This window comes from Saccopteryx leptura, chromosome X, assembly GCF_036850995.1.
Source record: "Saccopteryx leptura isolate mSacLep1 chromosome X, mSacLep1_pri_phased_curated, whole genome shotgun sequence".
In the NCBI taxonomy this organism is placed as follows: domain Eukaryota; kingdom Metazoa; phylum Chordata; class Mammalia; order Chiroptera; family Emballonuridae; genus Saccopteryx; species Saccopteryx leptura.
This window is the reverse complement of record NC_089516.1, coordinates 37116350-37129032: the sequence shown is the minus strand read 5'-3', so window position 1 is coordinate 37129032 and position 12683 is coordinate 37116350. Positions and strand designations below refer to the sequence as shown.

Here is a 12683-nt window from a genome sequence, read left to right as displayed (position 1 = left end):
AGTGTGGCATGAGTAACAAACCACCATGTACTTATGACGCAGGAGTCTTATATCTTCTTCCAGCATCTGTGAACCTGTGTCAAACAAAATTGATAGCTTACACATAGGGTAAAATCGGTGACATGTTTTAAAAATTATTTTTATTTATTATTCATTTCAGAGGAGAGAGAGAGAAAGGGGGGAGGAGCAGGAAGCATCAACTCCCATATGTGCCTTGACCGGGCAAGCCCAGGGTTTTGAACCGGCAACCTCAGTGTTCCAGGTCGACACGAGATCCACTGCGCCACCACAGATCAGACACATTTTTGAGTTTTTGACATGCAGTTGCCAAAAAAGACAATGTCCAAAGTGGACTCTAATAACATCTCCAAATCCTGACTGTAGTGGATGGACACAACCAATGCATGCTTAGGTGTCCTGCTTTCAGAAACTGACCAGCCAACTGTGGGGATAGTTCCCTTACTTGACATCGATGCTATTTTGATCTATCAGGAAGATCAATATCTGCTAAAAGTTTTATCTACTTCATGTTCCCATTGAACATGTAAAACATTTCTTTTTCATACATGGCTTCCTCTTCTCTAGCTCCAGAGCTGTTTTAGGGGCCCCAAAAGAATTTCTTGTTTGTTATTGTTTTTGTGTTTACAAAAAAGCAACCAGTTCCACACAGCTGCTTACTGTACTTTTCAGGGCCACCAGTCTTGAGAATTCTAATTTTAAAGGCAAAAAAGGCAAATTATTTTCCTGAATAGGATTTTTTTTGCCATCACTTGATAACCCCCAACCTTGGGCTCTCAATATGTGTAATGATGTAAGTATTTGTTCATGTATTTATGGCAGTCATATTACATGTCCTGAGAGGGACAATATGGAATGGTGTGAGATTTCCCATTTTACTAAGGTTAGCACACAATTTAAAACGTATGTTGATTTCTTAACTTTTCCACTGAATATTTTCAGACTGCACATCACCTCGGGGACCTGACATCATAGAAAGTAAATAAGGGAAAGTAATGTAAACCCAAAGGAAGATAGCAATGGTGGCCACAAAAGACAAAAGCTACAAGACATACAGAAAACACAAAATGAAATAGGAAAAGTAATTCCTTCCCTATCAGTAAATACCTTAAATATAAATGCCCTAAAATCCCTATTGAAATGACAGAGATTTTTGGAATGGATTGTAAAAATGATTCTTCAACATGTTTCCTATTAGAGAAGCACTTTAGATCCAGGGACATGCTATATAATTATCATTATATATGATATTTTATCACATATAATTTCTAACACAGTTATATACTATATCATAGTATAATGTTAATATCACATATATATGATTCTGCAATGTGTATATAGTCTTGGGTCTGTTTTCTACTCTTTAAGTGTGAAAAAATGTATACTTTTTTCCCAGGTAAAAAGTCACCAATTTGAGTTTTGCATACCATAAAGTAAATGGGCCATGTGGCAAATTTTTGTAAAATAACACTAAATTATAGAGTATGTAATGTTATAAAACCTGAGATTGTCTGGCTATTTAAAACTATACATTACAGAGTCCAAAAGAATCCCTAATCTCCAGTTTCACCTCATGCCAACTCTCTCCTGTACTATGGCTACAATCAAAGCCACGTTTGCACAACAATTTCAGCAAGGAAGACAATTCTATATTTTATTTTGATATTAGGGTAAGAATTTATGTCAATTTTAAGGTATTTGTTATTCCTTGGAAATGTCTCTTATTCCCATTTGGAGCTTTTCTGTTGCTGATACATGAGAAGAGATGACAGCATAGACGACCAATAGGTTTCACAGATTTTTATTGGAATTAAATTGTTTGTTCTTTAACCCATAGAAGTAAAATGAAGATAGTCCTCTGTGATCATTTCTACATTTGAAAGGTTTTCATTTCTGTTATTCGTCCCCTTTATCATGTGTAACTGTAGGGCTATTAGATGAAACGAAACATGAGGAGTTTTCAACATGTGACTATATCTGTATTGAGAAGATGATCAATATTCTGGGTTTTCTAATGGCATAAACAGGAAGTTACAGAATATATAGCAAGGAAAGCTCAGAGCTGTGTCATCCAATTCCATTACCACTTTTTCCTCATCATTTTGAAAGGTTAGTATTTGATAACCAGTTGTTTTGCTGAAACTTAGGTTTCCGCTAGAGTCAAAATGAGCCAAAGTGAGTCTGAATGCAATATTTCTTAGAGGGTATGAACAAACTGAACCATCACCTGAGTGAGTGAAAGTATGTTGCTTGAAAATTATATAATTCCTGGTAAAGATAACACATAAGGGAAAGCAAAAGTGGCTAACTGACCACCTCCAGGCGTATTCTCCATCTGTGACAATCATTTTCCCGCACCTCATGCTACCTTTTTCAAATTCTCTTTCGTTGGTATAGCGGGGCCAGATTTCCCTGCATAGTTTTGCTCTAAGCCAGTTAAACCATTGATGTTTAAAAATAAATGATAACCATGCTGAAGGAATCAGAGCATCTCGCTCAATAACTCTTATGGAGACCTGGCCACAGATGATATGCTGAAACCTCAAGTTTTTAAACACTGGTTGAAATGCTATGCCTCTTTTGGTTTCAAGGAAGGCGATGTTACCAACATGTTCTTTGTGCCTGGAAAACCAGTTGTTTGCATTCACTAAAAGCTGACTTGTTGTGCCGTTCCAGGTTGGGTTAAGACGAAGGAACATCCACTTTTTCACTGTGGTATACACATCTATTTCCTTTTGCATTACTAGTAAATTCGAAGAAGAAATAAGCTGATTCATAAGATCTATACTGAGTTCCTTGAAAAGTTCCACACTTGGATGTGTCATCAAATTGTGAAGAAGCCATTCAAAGCACCTTGTCTTTACAGACTGTAACCCATAGGTTTCTGCTGCTGCATAATAGCCACATACAGTTTTCTCGTTAATTGTTTCCTTCATGTTCTTATCACACTGATAAAGTAAGTCCTCTACTTGAAGCAGACATGCTGCCGCCAAAACTCCTGGAATCTGAAGGGGCTCCCTGAAGACATAATCATGATTGTACAACGAGCCTAGTGCCAAGTGCAGGGAGTCCACATCTATGTTAGGGTCATTAATCTCCAGGTCAATAACATCTTCCTGAGACTTATTCCCAGAAGCTCTCAACATAGTTGCAAAGTAGCCTGACTGACATAAAAATATTTTATGTAAACACCATTCTTTCCCCAGAGCGCGGATTTTAATATCACTGTTCTCCCCATTCAGAAATAAAGTTTGGTAAGCATATTCAGATGCGAGCTTAACTTTTTTATGATGGTTTCGGCTGACCAGTTGCTGTAGATTGTCTTCTGGGTCTAGGTGACTGCGGCTATTCTCGGACTCTGGGCCCAAGGAGGGACTGCGGCGCCTTCGCTTATGGCTGTCAGATCCATAACTGGTGCCTGCCTGAGCTCCTGGCTGACACGGATCCGCTCTGCCTGATTCCCTGCGTCTCAGAAGCCGACTGCCCAAGGACCCCATAGATGAAGTCCCTTAGAGTCCCTAAGGACACTATTGCAAAGACTTCCTTGCCATGGTGTTGCCGTGTCCTGTCACATCTGCCTAAGCACTAGTCTCTCTGGGACCCTCTGACAGTTCTAAGCATCACAGAAGCAGCCCTGGAATCTTTATCATTCGCCCCGCCCCTCTATCTATGTGGCCCCGCCCCCTGCCTCCAGTTTTCCCAGGGTTCTGGCCCCTTTGGCAGGGCTCCAGCCTCCAGGCTATCCTTGAGAATGTTTCTCTGTAAGGGCAATGGCTGAAACAAAGGCTTTTGCTCAGTGTTACAGATTGTTAACTCATTCACACTCCCAATGTCAGCTTCATGGAGAATCCAGTGTCAGCAGTATTGAACACAGTCATTTACCTACAACTTGTAGCGATTTAAAAAGGTGAACAGTGGTATCTCATTTTTTTATTTGCTTTGGACTACTAGAGTGTCGATCTCTTTAGAACTTTCTGACACATAAATCCATTCCAGTGTCATTTTACAGTTTCTCTCTCCGAGTACCAGCTTTTTCTACGACAAGCTCTGGTTCTTTTCTTTGAAAAAAGACATTTGGAAATGAAGATCTGGGTGCTATATGTGATGACCTGTACTAAGGTGGCATTCTTCTGGACCCTCCTGTTGGACGAAACTGTGACATCTGCTTGTTCTGACGACATGGGAGGAGCTTTTCTTGTTGCATTCTCATTTACTTCCCTCGTCCTGTTCAGCTCATCACTGTTCACACTAACTTACACTTATATGAGTTCACCACGTAGTCCTCTTGCCTTGTCTTTGTCACTATAGCTTCTAAGTGGAATTACCTTACTTCACGGCCTGCGCGGCAAACCCATATCTGTCTTTCGATTGTGTTTAAGCATATCCTCTCTATTGTGGTAAGGAACCAAAGAATTGTGAAAATTAATATTAATACTTTTGCAGAAAGGGTTACGTTCCTTGCCCCCTCCTCTCTGTAGTGAATGAAATGATAGGAATGTGGGAGTTTCCTGGCTTACAGGGACATACTATATAAGAAACCCCCTTTTACTAAGAAGCTTAAAAGGCATTTTATAATTTAGGCTAAGCATACAGAGAGATTTTGTAGATATGATTTCTATACATGTGTGTGATTTACACCAGCTCAGGATGGACTACAGTATATTGTGAATGAACGGGTTTAGTACTAGGTTTTGAATGAAAATAGAAAGAAGATTTGGATTCCCTCCCTTCCCCACACATATGAGGAAGAAGGCAAACAACTAGCCAGGTACAGAGGAAGGGAGGAAAGATTAAGTGGCCTTTTCCTTTCCTCTTTCTTTCTCCTTAATGGGTGATTTGCAAACGTTTATCTTTTCACATCAGGTAAGTCTTGAGAATTCCAGTTTTAAAGACAAAAGGCAAATTAATGCTCTGGATAGGAATTTTTTTTTGCCATCACTTGATAACCCCCAATCTAGGGCTCTCAATATGTGTAATGATGTAAGTATTTGTTCGTGTATTTATGGTAGTTATATTACATACCCTGAGAGGGACAATATGGAATGGTGTGAGATTTCCCATTTTACTAAGATTAGCTTACAATTTAAAACATATGTTGATTTCTTAGCCTTTCCACTGAATATTTTCAGACTGCAGTTCAACTCGGTGACCTGACATCATAGAAAGTAAAGAAGGGGAACGAATGTAAACCCAAAGGAAGACAGCAATGGTGGCCACAATAGACAAAATCTACAAGACCTACAGAAAACACATAATGAAATAGGAAAAGTAATTCCTTCCCTATCAGTAAATACCTGAAATATAAATGCCCTAAAATCCCTAATGAAATGACGAAGATTTTTAGAATGGAATTTAAAAATGATTTTTCTTTTTTTTCTTTTTCTTTTTTTTTTTTTTTTGAGGGGTGAGAAATAGTTTCTTAATGTTGATTTAATTTGCATTCCTCTGTTTCCTTTCATTTGTTTGTAAGCATTTTAATTTCCTCTTTCTGATTTGCCTGTCATTTCCTTTGTCTTTTCAGCTTGATGGTTTTGTCTTTGGGTAGTCACTCCCTCCCTTATTGATATCTAAGCGTTCCAAAGCTATTCTGGGCGTCATGTCTTTTTAATTAAGTACTAAAAATGATTTTTCAACATGCTTTCTATTAGAGAAGCACTTTATATCCAGGGACATGCTATATAATTATCATTATATATTGTTGGAATCCATGGGAGTCTGAAAGATCAGAGTAACAGGCTTTATTGAGAGGAAAAAGGAACCCTGCTGGGCACTTCTCAGGAAGACCAGCACAGGTTACAGACTAGAGGGGAATTATATAGTGTTTGGTAGAGCCTGAGTGGATTCTGAGGCAGAAGTTCTGGTATATTCCCTTTTATGGTTTTAGGATTTCAGCTTTCTGGAATGCTCCTTCTTGGGCAGGTTGACCAGCTTCCTGGAATTCCTGTATCTCAGGGGTGATAGTCCAGTAAGGGTGAGGTCTGACAGATAAGCAGAACACCAAGAAGGCAGTTTGGAATAGACATATCTATCATTTTTCAAATTCGTGGTTACATATAAAAGAAAAGCAGTTGTTAATTTTATAATATACGGTGAGGGGTGACGAGGAGAAAGAGGAGAAAAAATTGGAAAATTCTTGCTTCTTCTGGAGAGAACTCAAGAAGGGAACCTTGCCAAACCAAGTCCCTCATCCAATTAAGGAGGTCGTCAATTTTCATGCTGTGAGGTTTGAACCAGGTGATGTCCTCGAAAACCTGAGTGAGGAAGTATAAAAAATTTGCAAGGTAATAATTGTGAATTGCTTGCTGTGAGTGCCGAGTGGACAGAGTGACATGGTGATACACGGTCTCCTGGATGAGCCTCATGAGACGTGCTAGTCGGGTTCCTCTCCAATGGGAGGACATGTGGAGATGTTTAGAGACAGGGAACCTGTTGGTGTAAGTTTTAGAAGGACTGACTATGTGTGGTTTAAAAGGAAGGGGGTTTGGAGAACATTCAGTAGGGAAGTTCTCGGGCTGAGGGGCGGCTTCTTCCTGCTGTCATCCCTACCTATTTGATATTTCTCTTGTGAAGTTCTCCTTGGGGTATTGGGGATAAGAGTGTAGGAGCATTTGATTGTAGGTAATCCTAGAGATTTCTCTCATCCAGGCCTGTAGGAACTTGATAAAGAAGGAGGCAAGTATTTGGATAAGGAGGGTTATATACTTGGGGGGGGGTGAATGTTCTTCCATGGTAAGTTACAGATATTTTTTCCTGGCAGCCCTGGAGAGAGCAGTTAGCTTGAGCTAAAAGAAGTGTTTCATGTTTGTTTGTAGGCTCTTCTTCAGTCAAGAAGACCCAGTGATCTCGTCCCCTTACTATGTGAAGGGTGAAAAGACCGAGAAGCGTTAAGAGGTGAATGCTATTCATTCTCCTAGTTCTTCAGGGATATGGGAGAGCTTTAGGGTTAGGGGACCTGTAGGGGTTGAAAGATACGATTTAGGAGGTTTGCTGATAATAGGGTTTCAGATTTTTCTGTTTCGCAAGGGCAGGTTTTAGGGTTGGTGTGTAGGGTTAGGGAGATTTTTCCAACTTTCTGAATGGCAAAGGTCTGCATGTGGTTCTTTAAGAAAATAGTGAAAAAACATAAGAGGCAGGGTCCAAAAGTTCGAAAAATACAGGAGAGTGAGTGGACCAATGAAAGGCAATAGTCAAGACACCTAGTTTGTGTGAAACCACTGATTCCATGTTTACGAATTCGCTGGGCTTCAGAGAGAGAGATTGGGAATAAGACAGGGCAGTGGCCAGTCCCCCTGCCCCTAGACCTACTTTTGTAGAGATTTCTAAAGTAATAAGAAGAGGGATTACTTGTACAGCTCGTTTGGTCCTTAGATTGATGGGTAGTGTATTAGGAACTGGAAGAGGCTCATGGGGTGGGATTAGGTTGATATTTGGGGTGAGATAGATTAGGGTACAGGTTTCTGTCCAATTAGTAGGGAGACACATATAAGTGTTGGTCCCACACGAGTAGAAAGCCCCTGATTTGGTGAGGCAGGTTGAGAGGTGAATAGAGAATAGAAGGACAAGGGTCGGTTTTGTTTCTCTGTTTCTGAGCTCCAGATGGTCAGGGTGGAGGAAAGAGTCTCCTCATAAGTGGGGAGAGTAGAGGATTGTTAGCTAGGGTGATTGGTTAAACGTTCTTTGAAAAACCTGTTTTCTGATTGTTCAAATTGTTTTTTCTCTGAACAAACTTCTTACAACCTGCACAAACCGTCTACAACTTACATAAACCTTCAACTTTCATACACTTTCTTATCTAGAAATAACTGGCCTTCATAACAACTTGCTTTTTCCTTTTTTTTTTCCAAAAGTATTTCTATACCTTATACCTTCTGTTATCAAAACCATACAATTCCTTTCTTGTCAGAACTCTTGATTTAAAAATCTTTAACCTTGCCTGACCTGTGGTGGCGCAGTGGATGAGACATCAACCTGGAATGCTGCCGTCGCTGGTTCCAAACCCTGGGCTTGCCTGGTCAAGGCACATATGGGAGCTGATGCTTCCTTCTCTTCCTCCCATCTCTCTCTCTCTCATCTCTCTAAACTGAATAAATAAAATATCTTAAAAAACATAAAATCTTTAAAAAAATCTTTAACCTTTCTTGACAATTAAGTTGACTTTCTTTTTATCCTAGTTTTCCTTTCCCAAAGCCTAATTAAAAGAGTCCTTAGTTTTTCATATATTTGCCATTCGTAGACCAACCAGCTTCAGGTTTGTGGTTGGCAGGAGTCTCCAAACTTTTTACACAGGGGGCCAGTTCACTGTCCCTCAGACCGTTGGAGGACCACCACATACAGTGCTCTTCTCACTGACCACCAATGAAAGAGGTGCCCCTTCCGGAAGTGAGGCAGTGGCCAGACAAATGGCCTCAGGGGGCCACATGTGGCCCGCAGGCCATAGTTCGGGGACTCCTGGAGTAAGGTATGCCATTTTTCTATTATAGCAGCAGTGGGAGTTGTCAGGATTACAGTGTGTGGACCTGTCCACATGAAAGTCAGTCCCTGGGTGATGGAATGCTGGAAGCACCTCTTGGACAGTCTTTGAACAGTTTGCTGAGTTACCTGTAAATCCTGCAAGTGCTTACAGAAAGTGTGCTTACATTTCTATACTTTGCAGTTAGAGTTTAAGTCCTAGTGACTATTGCTTCTAGCTGGAATTAGCAGCAGGTCCCAGCGTATAATAGGCATGGGGCATTGAGACAAGAAGCATAAAGGAGATACCATACATCAAATAAAGTAACAAAATCAGACTGTCAATACCCATGGTAGGGATCTTTGAGGGATAAATAAAATTCAAATATTTAGGCAAGGCATAGTAGATGACCCTTGTGTTTACAAAAAATAAGGTCACCTTATCTGCTACTTGGAAGAAATACCTTAGGCTCGTGAACGATGTCGTTGGGCCTTCAGTGGCAATTCCCAGCATGCTGGGCAAGGTCAGGTCACAGGTAGCTGGAGCAGGGCTAGAAGAGACTGAACCCTCCCTCCATGGAGCAAGGGGGCAGCTTACCTTCTTGTGTCCCTCTTTCCACAGCAGAAGTGTGTCCCTTGATGGGGTCGGGAAGCCTGGCAGGCTTCAGTTCAATGTCCTTTCTTTCCACTCTTGAAGTAGGGCACTGATGAAATTCTATGAAGCCCTTTAGGGCGCTGGAGCCTTTAAGAGTGTATGCCAAAAGCTGGTATTTCCTGACTTCTTTTGGGCCTTATTTGCCTTTTCTGTTACTTCCTTGGCCATTATAGACCTTAAAAGTCATGCTCAGAAGATCTCACTGAGGGGCTTGACTAAGAGAGTAAAATTGGGAATCCAGTGTCTAAAAAAGTTTATTCGACTGAGGAAAGAAAGGATTGGATTTGAGGTGGTAGATGGTTGGAGACTTTGGAAGGTCTGAGTTCGATCTCGGGTGAGACCTCAGTAGTGGTGGTTAAGGTGATGCCCAGATAGACTACCGATTAAGAGTGAAGTTGAGCCTTAGTAGGAAAGACACGATATCCCTTTAAAGCAAGGAAGTTAAGAAGGGTGGTGGTGTGTCTTTTTGAGGCAGGCAGGGAGAGAATGCAGAAGAGCAGGTTATCTACATATTGTAAGAGAGTACTAGTTTTGAGATTTAATGCTGCTAAATTCTGAGCTAGTGCCTGCCCAAAAAGGTGTGGGCTGTTTCTGAACCCCTGGGTTAAGACAATCCAGGTAAATTGCTGGGCTGCATTAGTGTCCGGGTAAAGGCAAACAGAAAGTAAGAGTCAGGGTGTAGAGGAATGGTAAAGAAGGCATTCTTGAGGTCTAGGATCCTGAAGTGAGTAGTGTTTGAGGGAATGTGTGACAGTAACTTGTAGAGATTAGGGACTACTGGATGGAGAACTATCGCCTCATTGATAAGATGTAAGGCTTGTACGAGGCGATAAGCCCCTGAAGATTTTCGAACAGGAAGGATGGGGGTATTGCAGGGAGAGTCTATGGGGATGAGTAAGCCTGGTTTAAGAAGTGGGTAATTATTGGTTTAAGGCCTTAGAAACAGACAGAGTTACACATTAAACAAAGACTTCATATATTATAAATTAACGAAATTAAATGAGTGTGCTTCATTTGTTTCAATTAAAATCATACTAGAGACATTTTCTGACAAACAAAGAGACAAGACAGATTACTTACTCACATAGCTTAATAGACAACTCTGCTTTTTAAGTTTTTCAAGATGGCAGGGAGTTGCCAGCGTAGAGGGGAGGAAGAGAGAAAGACAGATGGACAGTGTGAGCAGGTGGATGGAAAGAAGGAGGGTCAGAATCTGAAGGAGGAGGAGGAGGAGGAGGTTAAAGTATTGCTGTGGCACTACGTGTTCAGAGGAGTCAAATAAGATTTAGAGCTCTGAGGAGAGAGGAGGGGGCGAGGAGGAAAGAGGCACAGTCACAGTTTGTAAGGAGGGATGAGGGGTCGGAGAGGAGACAGACAGTATTGCAGTTTGTAAGGAGAAAGGAGGATTCAGAGAAGAGACAGGCACCACAGCAGGAGCCACAGTTTCTAAGCAGCGGGGAGGGGATGAAGAACACAGTGGAGAAGGGAGGGGGTTCTTGGAGGGAAGAGACTCCAGTGGAAAAGATTTGCAGAGGGACCAGAGAGGGGTCCCGAGAGAGGGGTGCCCTCAGTGGTTAGGCAGGAGAAGGAGAGAGTTGGGAGTCTGCGGAGAAGGAAAGATTAGGAGCAGTGGTTTTTAGGTGAGGTTTCTTTGGCCAAAAATGGCCTGCGTGTAGAACAGAAGGTACAGAAATTAAGGACAGGAGAGAAGGGAGAAGAAAAGCCTGCACGTAAGGAACCTCTGATACCCTCTCCGTCTGGTGGCAGAAATTGTCAAGATCTCTTAGGATATTGTAATCAAATGTCCTGTTTTCAGACCAATGGGAATCATTGTCTAGTTTGTACTGAGGCCATGCTATGTTACAGAAGAAGATTAATTTCTTTGCTTTGAGGTCTGAGAGACCGAGTTTGGTGAGGTTTTTATGAGACATCCTAGAGCGTTCTGGTCAGAAGGCTTAGACTCTGGAGAGCTGTGGAGACAGGTGAGCAAGAGGGGGCGTCCCCACCTTTTGTCACTGTCCCAAGAGGAGAGAATCTCCATGTGGGGGAGTCGTCACTGATAGAGGTCGTCACCACCTGTCAGGGAGCTCCAAGGATGAGAAGTCCAAGAGAGTGGAGAGGTTTGGCTAGGCACCTAGTCTTCCCTGCAGTCCACTGAGACTGAAAGTCAAACCCCTCAAAATGTGAGGCGTGTCAGAGAAAATCGTCCAACCAGGAAGGGATGTTTTTAGAGAGAAATTTAGAGGCCAACCGGGGAAGGGGAAGGGAGAAACTCCTTACCTTCCTGGTCCAGCAGGGGTTCAGAACAGGGTTAGACTGCCGGCCAATCAACCTACAATTACACGTCCAAACAGAATCAGGGAGTAAGCCCGGGATGAGCTGCCGCTGCCCATTGGTTCCCTGCTTGTAAGTTTGGATAGCAAAGAGGGATCGTCCAGGCGGTTAGTACCCTGTCCTGGGTTTCGGCACCAAATGTTGGAATCCACAGGAGTCTGAAAGACCAGAGTAACAGGCTTTATTGACAGGAAGAACGGAACCCTGCTGGACACTTCTCCCGGGGAGAAGAGCACCATTTACAGACTAGGGGCGAGTTATATAGTGTTTGGGAGAGTCAGAGGGGATACTGAGGCAAAAGTTCTGGTATGTTCCCTTTTACGGTTTTAGGATTTCAGCTTTCTGGAATGCTCCTTCTTGGGGCAGGTTGACCAGCTCCTGGAATTCTTGTCTCAGGGGCGATAGTCCAGTAAGGGTGAGGTCTTACAGATAAGCGGAACATCAAGAAGGCAGTTTGGAATTCACGTATCTATCATATATGATATTTTATAAATATAATTTCAAACATAGTTATATACTATATCATAGTATAATATTAATATCACATATATATGATTATGCAATGTGTATATAGTCTTTGGTCTATTTTCCACTCTTTAAATGTGAAAAAATGTATACTTTTTTTCCAGATAAATAGTCAGCAACTTGAGTTTTGCAAACCATAAAGTAAATGGGCTACATGGCAAATTTTTGTAAAATAACACTAAATTATAGAGTGTGAAATGTTATTAAACCTGAGATTGTCTGGCTATTTAAAACTATACATTACAGAGTCCAAAAGAATTTCTAATCTCCAGTTTCACCCAATGACCAACCCTCTCCTGTACTATAGCTACAATCAAAGCCACTTTTGCACAACAATTTCAGCAAGGAAGACAATTCCATATTTTATCTCAATATTAGGGTAAAACTTTATCTCATTATTAAGATATTTTATATTCCTTGGAAATGTCTCTTACTCCCATTTGGAACTTTTCTGTTGCTGACACCTGAAAAGAGATGACAGCGTAGACGATTATTTGGTTTCACAGATTTTTATTGGAATTAAAGTGTTTATTCTTAAACCCATAGAACTAAAATGAAGAAAGTCCTTTGTGATCATTTCTACATTTGAAAGGTTTTCATTTCTGTTATTTGTCACCTTTATCGTGTTTAACAGTAGGGCCATTAGATGAAATGAAACATGAGGAGTTTTCAAAATGTGATTATATCTTTATTGACAAGATGA

General features: G+C 41.2%; 1 protein-coding gene across 1 annotated transcript; it reads right to left on the bottom strand.

Annotated features, from left to right (window-relative positions):
• Positions 1-2012: 2012 nt before the first annotated feature.
• Positions 2013-3515, bottom strand: LOC136386304 (germ cell-less protein-like 2). Its single transcript, XM_066357791.1, has one exon. The coding sequence runs from the start codon at positions 3513-3515 to the stop codon at positions 2013-2015; it is 1503 nt and encodes a 500-aa protein (XP_066213888.1).
• Positions 3516-12683: the final 9168 nt, after the last annotated feature.